The sequence below is a fragment of the Rhinolophus ferrumequinum genome, chromosome 8, assembly GCF_004115265.2.
Source record: "Rhinolophus ferrumequinum isolate MPI-CBG mRhiFer1 chromosome 8, mRhiFer1_v1.p, whole genome shotgun sequence".
NCBI classification, from domain to species: domain Eukaryota; kingdom Metazoa; phylum Chordata; class Mammalia; order Chiroptera; family Rhinolophidae; genus Rhinolophus; species Rhinolophus ferrumequinum.
The window spans coordinates 78,471,498-78,484,125 of record NC_046291.1 but is presented as its reverse complement, the minus strand read 5'-3'; the positions used below and the strand labels follow the sequence as shown (position 1 = coordinate 78,484,125).

The 12,628-nt window shown below is 32.8% G+C and overlaps 1 protein-coding gene across 1 annotated transcript in view; it reads right to left on the bottom strand.

Annotated features, from left to right (window-relative positions):
• The window catches only part of LRP1B (LDL receptor related protein 1B), a 1,793,989-nt gene that overhangs the window by 203,914 nt on the left and 1,577,447 nt on the right, over nucleotides 1–12,628 (bottom strand). Inside the window, exon 60 of the mRNA XM_033112843.1 lies at nucleotides 11,684–11,883. Within this exon, the coding sequence (XP_032968734.1) occupies nucleotides 11,684–11,883 (200 nt within the window). The remainder of the gene's footprint in view (nucleotides 1–11,683; nucleotides 11,884–12,628) is intronic.

The following is a 12,628-nucleotide window of genomic DNA, read 5'->3' as shown; positions in this document are numbered from 1 at the left end:
CAGATAAGGGACAAGAGCGACCTACCAAGAGTAGAGGCCATTTGGTGGAGGAACTAAGTTACTGCTAAATCATTGTAGTTGGGCGAGGAAAGAAAGGGGATGAATAAATAATATTACTTCTTCCTTTGTCCACCATGTAATCAACTATCAATGCTTCCCATGGATTAAATCCAACATGAGGCCAGAAGGTGAAAGAGCCAGGGTGATGCAGTCCACAGAAGTCATATGGACCATGACCACGATTCAAAGGAAGGATAATTAGAATTCCCTCCAGTTAACCTTTCATATCTGTATCTGTCTATCTATCTATCTATCTATCTATCTATCTATCTATCTATCTATCTATCTATCTATTTATCTATCTATCTATCTCTCTATCTTTCTATCTATCTATACCTGTGGTGCCAAACAAATGTATACACATTTTAAGAAAGGAAAACTGGATTAAAATTGTAATTCTCAATGTACACATATACCAATAACAAAAGATGAATACAAGTCACACTTGACTTCTGCAATTACAAGAGGTGTTCAAAGTGGTTGGCATCAGCATCTAGACACTTCTGATTATGGTGAACTACTGCTTGAGCATAGATAACATCTCTTAAAATGTGTAATATATACATATATATATGTATATATATACACATACATATATATATATGCAATATATATCACATATTTCTAGTATGTGATATATTATAAATTTCTAATATATAATAATATATATCACATATTTATTCCAAAAGTCATCAATGAATCCCATTCCCTAGGCAATACTGTGCAAACTAGCCTGACTAAAACATCTGACTTCAGGGAAAAAATAGGATCAGGATGCTAATGAACCCTCTCTTCTGAGAGACGTTGATACTAACAATTTTCCTGGATATCTTTCTCAAAAGATAATACACAACAAGATTTGTAGAGAAGCTAGGTCATGAATTAAAGGAGTAGAGCATGAAATCCAAAAAGGAGAAAATGAAACAAAAGAAAACAATTAGCATTGAAAAGAATGAGGTGAGATTAAACAGACTACAAAAAGAGTAGGTTGCTGAAGAGATGATAAGATTGTGGAAGAATGTGATTTAACATGCCAAAGAAAGTGAAAAATTTATGGCAGTCGTCAGTGGGTGGGTGAAAATGGTTTCTAGTTTATGAAAAGTAACAGAGAAGAGTGGGTGGGTGGCAAAATAGCCACAGTATACTACTTTCCAAAGAATGACTGTAGCTTTAGTTACATACACTCAATCAAAAAAGAGTGTGCTTTATATAATGTTAGAGCCAGTATTATTTTTTTCTTTGTCGGTAATTATCTATCCCTTTCAGCGTTATTATTTGCAGAATGTTTTTTTATTTTTTAATAATTATTTCCTCTGAACCATCTACAACAGGCTACAAAATGTTCTGTTTAAACATTTGCCTTCATAAACATTTATCCTGCCTACTATTTAATACAACCCTGGTTAATAAAATGTCAGGCCAAGGGATCCAAAATTTATTTTTCAAAATGAATAAAAGCATTAAGAAATGACAGGGACACTAAGGATAGCCAACATTTCCAAATATTATGATAGCATGTCCAAAATTTATTTTTTTCTGTAAAAAATATGATCTTTCAAAAAGTTCATCCATCAGTGAGACTTTGAGGGTGGTGGGGCAAATAAAAGCCTTTCTTTGAGCATATGGCATAATGCATAGCAGATCTGAACTGATACTCCCTGTGAGTCTATTAAATGAGGCTACCTATTGAACATGACACTGATCAAATGTCCAAACGATAGTCCTGTGTCCCTCCTTACTGCAGTAATTCATAGTGGGACACTTAAATATGTCAAAAATGACTTTTTAAAATGAATGTAGTGTATAAAGATAACATACATAATTATTTAGAATTATTCTTTAGATGAAAGCCCTTATAAGAGGCTGAAGACATGCTTTGTCCATCATTTTCTAGTTATTTCTTGCCTCCTTTTGATCATTTGTCACCTCAGGTAATAAATATTCTCTATCGAGATTACGATTATTCAGCTTCATACAACTCAGTTCCTCCTCCTCTCTCACCTATATATTTTTAAATTATTCATAATAAAAGGTCAGATATGCCCATTTTAATATTTGGTATCTAAAAATAATATTCTTGTTAATGGATGTGAGTATGTAATGAGTGTAAGCAGACAATGCAAATTATAGTACATTCATTCATTCATTCATTCATTTTAGTACATTTATTTTGAAAACTAGACTCTATCTATAAGTATCTTCTCTCAATGATGACACTGCTCTCTAATCTCTGAAGTAAACAAAGCAACATTGCTTGATGAATTTGGGAAAGATATATTCCTGTTACTTTGAAACTTTCTGGGCTTTTCTGCTGGTGACATAGTTCTTTATAGACACTGGGAAATGTGTTTTCAGAGCTAACCATCAGTACTAAATATAAGAGTTATGATATTCCACATACATATGCGTTAGGAAAGTATTTGTTAGAGAGTCCTAATGAAAGGTGAAGCCTCTGAATATCACTCTGCCTTTGGGACAGACATCAAGTAAGAGCCTTTGACATGAATTTGGTATGCGGTCTTCCCACAGTCCTACAACTATAAATATGCTTCTAGAATAAAAACAGAGAAGAGTACAATATATTACAAGCATTTTCAAATGTATCCTAAGTAGTACTTGGAGTAAGTAGAGGTAAGTGAGGGAATAAATAGAACAGTCATCATTGGCTGCAGTTCCAACCTCAGCCCAATTCCTTTAAGATATGTTATAAAATCACAGATTGGTTAGACATCCTAATCTATGGAAAAAACATTGAATTCTAGTGTAGCAAAGCAACTTGCCTAAATGACAGTAACCTGGACCAATGCCAAATCTACCAAGCCCCTCCCCATGCCATATTTGGGACAGATAAGGTTGTTGAAAGTGGCTAAAAACCCATACTAGGGAAATACTTAAAATTTCACTATTTAAAAATGTATATGGAACATATATGACGTTTGTAAAATAACTCATTTAAACACATACACAGTTTAATGTAACATGTCCTATTCAAGGGACAAAACTGATAGATGTGATTTACACTGAAATTCTAAGACTTTTTAGAAATGAGTTAATTTCAGTTTATTTTGCTTGTTCAGAAACATTTATATAGTACCTGAATTGTATTTTGCTCCCTTTCATTAACTTTTATTATATTGTAAACAACAGCCCATCGACACCATTGGCACAAAATAGACTGTGAAATCTATTGTTTGTAATGGACTGTGAATGATAGGGATTTTCTTTCTTTTTTTTTTCCAAAAGTACTTAAGTGCAGTATTTTACCAAGAAATAAATACTCTAAAATATTGTAAAATTGGGAAGTGTTGTTTAGTAGATTCCCTCCTCTTTATTGGTGGGCTTCCGTAAATATGCAACAGCTGTGAGTTTTAGGATATATGAGCACAAAATACTCCCTTTGCCTTTTTAAGTGTCCCTCTCCCAGAATAAAACCCTTTAAACATATTTTAGGCTGTTTTATCAGTAATATGCTGAGATCTAGATTCCTTTCCTAATATAAATTAGATGATCAGTGCATGGGTTATAACTTGGATTTTTAAATCTAAACACAGAGCTGTCCCCTCTGGTTTCCCAGAGCAAAAGAATTGGACTACAATACTGACACTTCAATATAGGATCTTCAGGACTAGAGGTATGAATGAAGAGTCACAGAAAACATAATTGCATGAAATTTTAAACAAATTGTCCACAGAACAAAAGACAGTTCAGTGGTAAACTATAGTTTAGAAACATACACAACCATTCCTCTTCAGAGAAATTAGTAGTTATGGAAAAAAATGTATTTTCCCAGTATGCTGGATAAAATATATACATGAGCAACTGATTTAACTCAAGGTTAAATCATTCCGTGATACTGGTACCATAGGCACAAAGAATAGGGCCGTGGGGAGACAGCGGTGAGGAAATGAAGGAGGAGGTGAAAGGAAACCGAAGAAGAAGATGAGGCCATTCTTCAGAAAAAGTGCAGCTACTGGACCAGCCAGAACTAGATTTCAAAGGCTGAGAGCAGACCCAGGACGCCATCTTGTCTTTCAAGGTGAACTTTAACTAATTGTAATGGGTTCTAATATTATTAGAATACGGTCAGGGAACATCTCCACCCCTCATATCTCCATGACAGTTCCTGCTAGAGCTAAATTATAAGGACAAGAGAATCCCACCTCCCTATGGAAAGGAGTGGTCAGTGAGGACCTGCCTGGGAATACCTATAATGCCACCTCTAAATTTCAAATATTTCCAGCCATGATTTTAAGGGTAATAAATTCCTAAGCCCGTTTATTCTTCAGTGCAGTTGCTCTTCTCCTGGCCTGCCCACTCCCATCTTGGGGGTGCACTATCCTATTTCTTTTAATAAATCTGATGTTTGTTTGGCTTATTTGGTGCCTCCTTGAATACTTTCATGTCGCATACACAAAGACCCTGTTTTTTTGGCAACAATACAAAGAAGAGTGTTGTGAAAAACATTACTAGAACAAATACATTTTAAAACTCAAGGTCAAACATATCTTTTACTTAGCTAAACCCTTGTGTTATTACTATTCACACAGTATTTTTAATCTTTTCTCAAGAAACTAACTACCTCTATAAGATGTTAGAACTAACAGAAAATGAGGAAATCTAAATCTGAATTTATGTACTTTGATACAAGTGGTCAGACTGAAATTGTGGCTTAAATAGAATTTTCTGGTATTTGATTTTTTTTTCATTAAATGGAAAACAGAATCTCTAAGTTAAGGTAGACATGCAAAGTTATGGCTGAAATTTCTCTTAGGAGATATTTGTAATCTATTTTATGGACATTTATTTAGAGGAGGCAGTGCTTTTAGACATGCGCAAAATCAAGGACAAAATATCTTTATTTCAGGAATTCTGTGACATGAAATTCTAAATAAGATTTAAAAACTTTTCTCTAGGCAGGAGACATAGTTTGGAATAGCAAAATGTGACATCAAACTGTCCCACTGAAGCAGGATGTAGATGCTTAAGCAACATTATTGCTACTTTCACTCCCACAAATAAACAAACACAAAAAAATATTTGTATTTAATGAGATATATGTTTTATTTTATAATAGCTATGTTCTTGTGGCACACCTGTTTGTTTCACATATGTTTTGCAATTTATCTATGGTCCACTATTTAAATGAATCTGAAGAAACTCAAGTGTAGATATACCTTTATTTGTATACGTGTGAATTTATGTTATAATTGTTGCTATTAGAAAATATAACAAGGAGGCAACAAACTTTCAGTCAATTATCTGTTCAGAAACAAGGAAGTTGTATGGAGAATGGAAAGAAAGCAGGCTTTGGGACAGACAGATATTGATTCAAATTCTGATTCTCCTGATTATCAGCTATTTGACTTTGGACAAATTACTTAATCTCTTTAAACTCATTTCCTTGCTGCAAAATGGCTTTAATGGTATCTAGCATAGTGTTCCCTGATGGAAGGACTAAAAGAGCATATATAGCATCAAGCAAGGTTTCCTAAACAGCATAAGCTTGTAATAAAAATATGAGTTTATAACACAATGGTTTTAGTTTTTGGAACCACAATAGCAGGCTAAGAAAATTTCCATTGTAAGCCAAAAACCATTAAATGAAACAATTATGTGCAAAACATCTATTACAATGTAATGCTCAGGAATATAGGCTTTCTCCTCTCTTATTGATTTGATAAATTCACAAGTGTTCAACTTTTAAAGATGTTAACAACTTTTGCAATAATAGAGAGAACTGAGGCTTGAATTGGCAATTTGAGATTTTCATTAAGGCTAAGCGAGGAAGCATTTGGTTATTACAGATTTCCAGGCTCTCTCAGGCTTAAATACAAGAGGAACCTAAAATTAAAATTTCTGTCAAAGATCCTGAAAGGGTTGTGTGATCCACTTAACTGAAGGTTTAGAATTTTAGTTCTGAAATTCTCCTTTGATGTCTTTTTTTACCCCCAGCACCCTTATTTCTATAAATGATACAACTGAGATCCAGGGAAGTTACCTACACATATCAGAGTATGAAAGGTACTTAGCAGTATATCCTACCACAACCTACCCTCCTTTTTAGTTTCCCCAAGCTTCTTTATGATCCTAAGGGTTTGATTTCTCCAGTCTGAGGATATCCTTTCACTTAAAGACCTTTGCTCCAGCAAAGGTTTATTACTCTTTATCCAAAATCAAAGCCTAAATTTCTAAGAGGAGAGTTGTGGTTTGAGGGTGGGTAAGGAATCAGTCCCAAATAAATAGACATACAAGAAGAATATTATTATTTCGAATCATTGTTGATAATATATTTAGAATCATTCTTTTTTTAAATAAAGACATGTAAATTTAAAAACTAAGCATTTTAATCTGAGGAACACTCTGAAATTGCCAAGACTCTCATTGGACATATTTTATATCTCAAGAGAAAGTAGAAGCAGAGAGATTCACTCTTTGAAATCTTTCTTCCAGGTAATTATCATGTGTTCTGAAATGCTTTTTTAGGAAAACATACAATAGAAAGTATTTAAACACATCCTTAGAATTCCTTTTATGCTGATATTTTTGTTAAAATTAGTGTACCTCTCATCAAACAGAACTTTGGGGCTAATATCCAAAATATATAAAGAACTCATACAACTCAACAACAACAACAAAAATGGGCAGAGGACCTGAAGAGACATTTCTCCAAAGAGGACATACAAATGGCAAATAAACATATGGAAAAATGCTCAACATCACTAATCATCAGAGAAATGCAAATAAAAACCACAATGAGATATCACCTCACACCAGCTAGAATGGCTATCTGCAACAAGACAAATAGTAACAAGTGTTGGAGAGGCTGTGGAGAAAAAGGAACCCTCATACACTGTTGGTGGGAATGCAGATTGGTGCAGCTGCTATGGAAGGCAGTGTGGAGGTTCCTCAAAAAATTAACAGAATTACCATATGATCCTACAATCCCTCTCCTGGGAATCTACCCCAAAAATCTGAAAACATTTATCCATGAAGACATATGTGCTCCAACGTTTACTGAAGCTCTATTTACAGTGGTCAAGATATGGAAACAACCAAAGTGTCCTTCGGTAGATGAATGGATAAAGAAGTTGTGGTATACATACACAATGGAATACTATTCGGGCATAAGAAAAGATGAAATAGTAACATTTGCGACAACATGGATGGGTCTTGAGATTACAATGCTAAGCGAAAAGTCAGACAGAAAAAGTAGAGAACCATATGATTTCACTGATATGTGGTATGTAAAACTGAAAAAGACAAACAAATGAAGGAACAAAACTCATAGACACATGATATTTTAGTGGTTACTAGAGGGTAAGGGGGGAGAGGGGTGATAGATGAGGGTAAAGGGGATCAGATATATAATGATGGAAAGAGAACTGACTCTGGGTGGTGAACACACAATGTGATATATAGATGATGCATTACAGAACTATACACCTAAAATCTATGTAACTTTACTAACAATTGCCACCCCAATAAATTTTAATTAAAAAAAGAATAATCTCTAAAGTATATTTAGTATTGGTATTTTTTAATTCTTTAAAAAATGTATATATATATATATATGAAATTAGTAAGTCATCAGAATAGTGGGTTCTTTTTCTCTAGCTAACTGGATAATAATGTAAATCATTCACTTAATATTTGCAACTTGACCACCAATATATCTGCTACGTCAAGTTTACAGATCTCTCCTATTTATTCTGCTAAATAATTATTGAACATAAAACTTTATCTCCATTCCCACAGCTATAATCACTTCAAGTATTTTCTCCTAAAATATTTTAACAGCCTTTAAATTGGTTGCCCTTCCAGGGTCTTTCATTTTCCATGCAGTTGTCAAATCTAATAATAGCACTCTATCAACTAAACTCCATCAATGGCTTCCTGTAACCTAAAGGATAAATTCCAAATTATTTAGCATACAAGGCCTGTCACAATCTGACCCCAATTTGCCCTCCTTCATCTAATGTCATTATCTCCCTATTACAGGACTTCAGGTCATAGCCAAATTGTATAAACCCCATGCTGTTTCAAGACTCTATTACATTGTGCACATGTGACTCCCTATGTGTGAAGAATCCTTCCTACATTTCCCCATATGGAGAGTTTGCACTATACCTCTGAGATTTCTCCACACTTCAGTAAAGGCTTTCCTACCCCTACCTGCATTTTCACAGTATTTTGCATATACGTCTAACCCCAATCTAATTTACATCTTTATCTGTACCTCAGTTTTCCCATTAAACTACATGTGCTTTAAAGACTGGGACTTAATGCATTTATGTAACTCCAGGATCTAGCATAATGTGTGTGTAGCACAGAAAGATACATCAGTAAATGTTTGTTGAATGAATAGTGAACGGATGAATGAATGGGCAGATATAATGGGAAGGAATCAGAGAAGTAAAAAATAAATAAATAAATAAATAAATCACTGAAAATTCGATTTACAATAAACTGACTCAGTTATCCAGCAGCATGTATACTATTCTATGGTATTATATAATTATCATTATTATTATATTTCACATCCTTATAGAATTATTAGAATAAAAACCAATCGAATGACATACATAGTCACTAAGGAGAGGTTCATGTGACTATGACTGCAACTTAATGTTCTGAAACTAGCAAACTGATTGATGTGTTTCTGTTTTGCTTTGTTTTAGTTTTAGTTTTGCAGTGTAGTGTTTGAACTTGGTAAGAAGGTATGTTGGGTAGAGGAGGTAGCAAAGAAATATGATTAAAATACTCAAGCAAATTGCAAGTTACATGTACCTCAGAGGTAATCTGATCTATTGTTTAAAACACGTATTCAGAACCTTTAGAAATTCCCGGGCTGGACAAATAAATTAATGCTTCATTTATGGAATTATTACATGGTTTAAATCAGAACATAGTTTGGGGAAAAGCTTTCTAAAATGGAATGTCCTACTCAAAGTTTAATTTTTCTCTATTATTAAAATTTGACTTATAAAAAAGAACCATAATTCTGACATTTCTCATTCATCCATATATTCTCAAATTACTTTGTCAGGGTTGGTATACCTCATTCTTTTGATGAGCTCTAGTTCCAGTTTTAATACATAGAATAAATGAGAATAATTTTTCTAGTCTGGTTAAGAGAAAGAAGTGGTCAGTGATCAAACTAACACAAAAGTTATTATTGATATAAAAGTATCATTTTGCACCTCCAAATACACACATAAGAAACCACAGTATTCTTTGTATCTTTATGAGGTGAATGCAAGGATCAGAAAAATCCCATTTCTCTCACAAGCATGGTAAATGGATGGCTTTTTTTCATTGGCTGTGGAATTTGGCATAATTCAAGCTGCCTGCAATTAGCAGCTCACTAGTAACTACCAGGTAATTATTGGCTTGCATTGAGATATTGGCAGATGCCTGATAAGACAGTTAATGAATTGTTCATTAGTGTTTCTGAGAAAGCTTTCAGGAGAAAAGATTTCTAAAGGTAGCAATTCTTTCACTTTCCTTTTCTCTCCCTTCAAGCCTCAAGGTATTTTCAAAATCAAATTTTAAAATGTTAGTAACATCATACTTTAATATCTTTCCACCAAACATTTTTCGTTTTAATAGATTTTGTACCATTTTCCCAGCTATATATGTCTCTCTACCCAGAGTCAACAAAAGAACCATGATTGAGGAACATCCATTTACATGCATTTAATTTTGTATTAAGTTTTCAAAGCATTAGTCATCTACATGCCTGACATTTTTAAAAAATGAGTAGGAAATGAAATCAGAAGTTCCTAATAGACAACATTTTTAACTACCATTTAAAAAATAAAAAGAGGTTTAAATGATAATAGGAAAATACTTGCCCTATAATATGTTATTAATGTTCATCCATCTGGCTTGACATTGTTTACATTTTTATTGTACATGAAATTTTAGCACAAAATAATACATTCACAACAACCTAGTACTTTATATAGATGCTAAATACGGACAGGTCCATGGATACATGGGAAAAATACTGATTACCAAAATAAAACTTTCCACTAAATCATCTAAAAATGTTCCAAAACATTACATTATTGATTCTTTGGAGGAGATATAACTGTTAAATGCTAAGTGTGATTTCGATTTGTCAACATTACTTTTGCTGTAATTAAAATCCTAAAGTGATATTTAAAACGTTCTTCACTCAAATTACATTCTGAAGAGTTTCTTTATATCCATAATTGGAATGCCAACACCTAAATAAATGACTCATCTAGCTACACTTCCCATACCTCAATGTTCTTACCCTTAAAAAAAAACCTCTAAAAGTTTTCTGTCAGCATTTTTAGTTAGAAGGATATATTTGTTTAAATATTAACTGAGAGGGACTAGGGCAAAATTATGAAAAAGTGTGACTTCAGTGACTTTTACTTTTCATTCATTCATCCATTCATTCATTCATTCAGTGGCCCCACCCTTCTCTGGACTGTATACATTTTCTGTGCCTCACATGATGATTAGATTATCATTAATTCTCTCTTCCTTACCATCCCTCTTTTTTCCCTCCTTCAGGGGTCTTGTTTTAAGCTTACTGCAGAGAAGAAAACAACCTAATTAACTAAACCATACTAACATGTAAGCTTTATTTGGTATCTCTCTGTGATGCTTGTACTTAATGAGATGGTTGAAGATGAAAACACATATGAACAAAGGTGTAATTAGGTCATTAAAAATCAGTAACAATGTGTTTCTCTTCTTCATTCAGGGAAAAAAAATCTAATCCCTAAATAGCCACTTACTTCTCAAGTATTTCAAATGGTCATTTGAATTTTTCATGGTTTCTGTTCTATCCATGTCATCTTCATCTATACCCCATTCTTTTTTACTATGTCTTTCTCCATTGCTCTTTTTAATTCCTTCATCCTCAGCTATTTTTTCTTTATGACTTTTCCCTCATCCCTAACTCTTCCCTCAGATCCAATTGCTTCATTCACTTGCTTTATACTTAGAGTTTTTTAATATACTCAGCTATAACATACAGGAAAATAAAATATCTGTATGATTTTGTATTCATTCATATTTAAATTACGAACATTCCTGAATGTTAGTCTAATTTGATAGCTGTTTTCCATGTTAATTTTCATTGCCATTGTTGACTAGATGATGATAAATTTAACCATGTATATAATATAATAAATAACTTTTAAATAATATTGCTTCAGTGTCTTTAAAAAACTATACTTTTACTTAAATTTTTAAGAAAACCCAATCCTGCCACATTGCAATAATAGCCTTATGTTTAATATTCTTAATAGCCTTATGTTTAATATTCTTTTGTTTAAATTTAATTAGGATGCATGCTTATATTAACTTATAAAAACATTGCTAATTTACTATGAAAACTGTTTGGAAAAGTACAATCAGAGAAAACCTAGACAGTAGCAAAATGATTTTTATGAAAGATTATAAAAATTCTGACATATCTAATTTCTTATTTACCAATGTTGTCAGAAAGGAGCATAATAATGAAACCTTAAATTAAGAAATGTATTTGATGAAAGTATATATAATGAATATATATGTTTTTTTCTAAATACATAATTTATGCACTGGTAAAATACTGAATAATTTGTGCCTCTGAACCAACCTTTGTGTCTATGAGATCCATCCATGTTGCTAAATTCAATGTGATTTTCATCGGCCCAGTAGAGTCTATGGTTGACATAATCTATTGTTAGTGCCATAGGTCTAGAAATCTTGGTTTCTATGACAACACTCTGATTGGTTCCATCCATTCCAACACGGCCAATGTGAGGATATTCACAGCAGTCAATCCAATACAAATACCTGGGAAAGGAAATCAGTAGTGATTTTGTTTATAGACACTCAAGGAGTAAAACATCACGCAATATTTCACTTATTTGCTCAGCTATTCCCAAATTAATTTTTGGTATCTTTCTGAATTGCAGCTTCTAAAAAGCATAAGATCATGCAAACTTTTCTTATTATTTTTTGATAACATATAACATGCTTTTAAGTATCCTCAGATTAGTAAAACTACCCGTTACCACCATGGTACTGGAGTGGAGTGGGGCTGAGACCAGTGTTGGGCCTTCTAATAATTTTAAACACGCTTGTTTAAGTATACAAAGTTATATATATAATATTTCCATAAGTGTTAACAAATTATAGATGCCCAAAACTAACAGATGTAAACCTCCAAAATGCAACTATAATGTTGGAGGAATAAAAGTATTCACATAATTTTTTTTCTTTTGGTTTGTTACCTATGATTTATAGATGATGTAATGCAGAATTGTACACCTGAAATCTATGTAACTTTACTAACAATTATCACCCCGATAAACTTAAATTAAAAAAAAATCAAAATGAGTATAGAGAAGAGCATTACATTTGCCTGAATCTGCAATTATTCAATGTTGTAATTTTTTATAAATAAGTAAAGCTGAAAAATGAAAACTTCAGTTAAAATGTCAAAGGAGTTCTAAATTTCACCCATATAAAATGTAAAGTTTACCTATGATCACATCTAAAAATCTTAACCCCAAATCATACCTATTCTGTAAGTTAC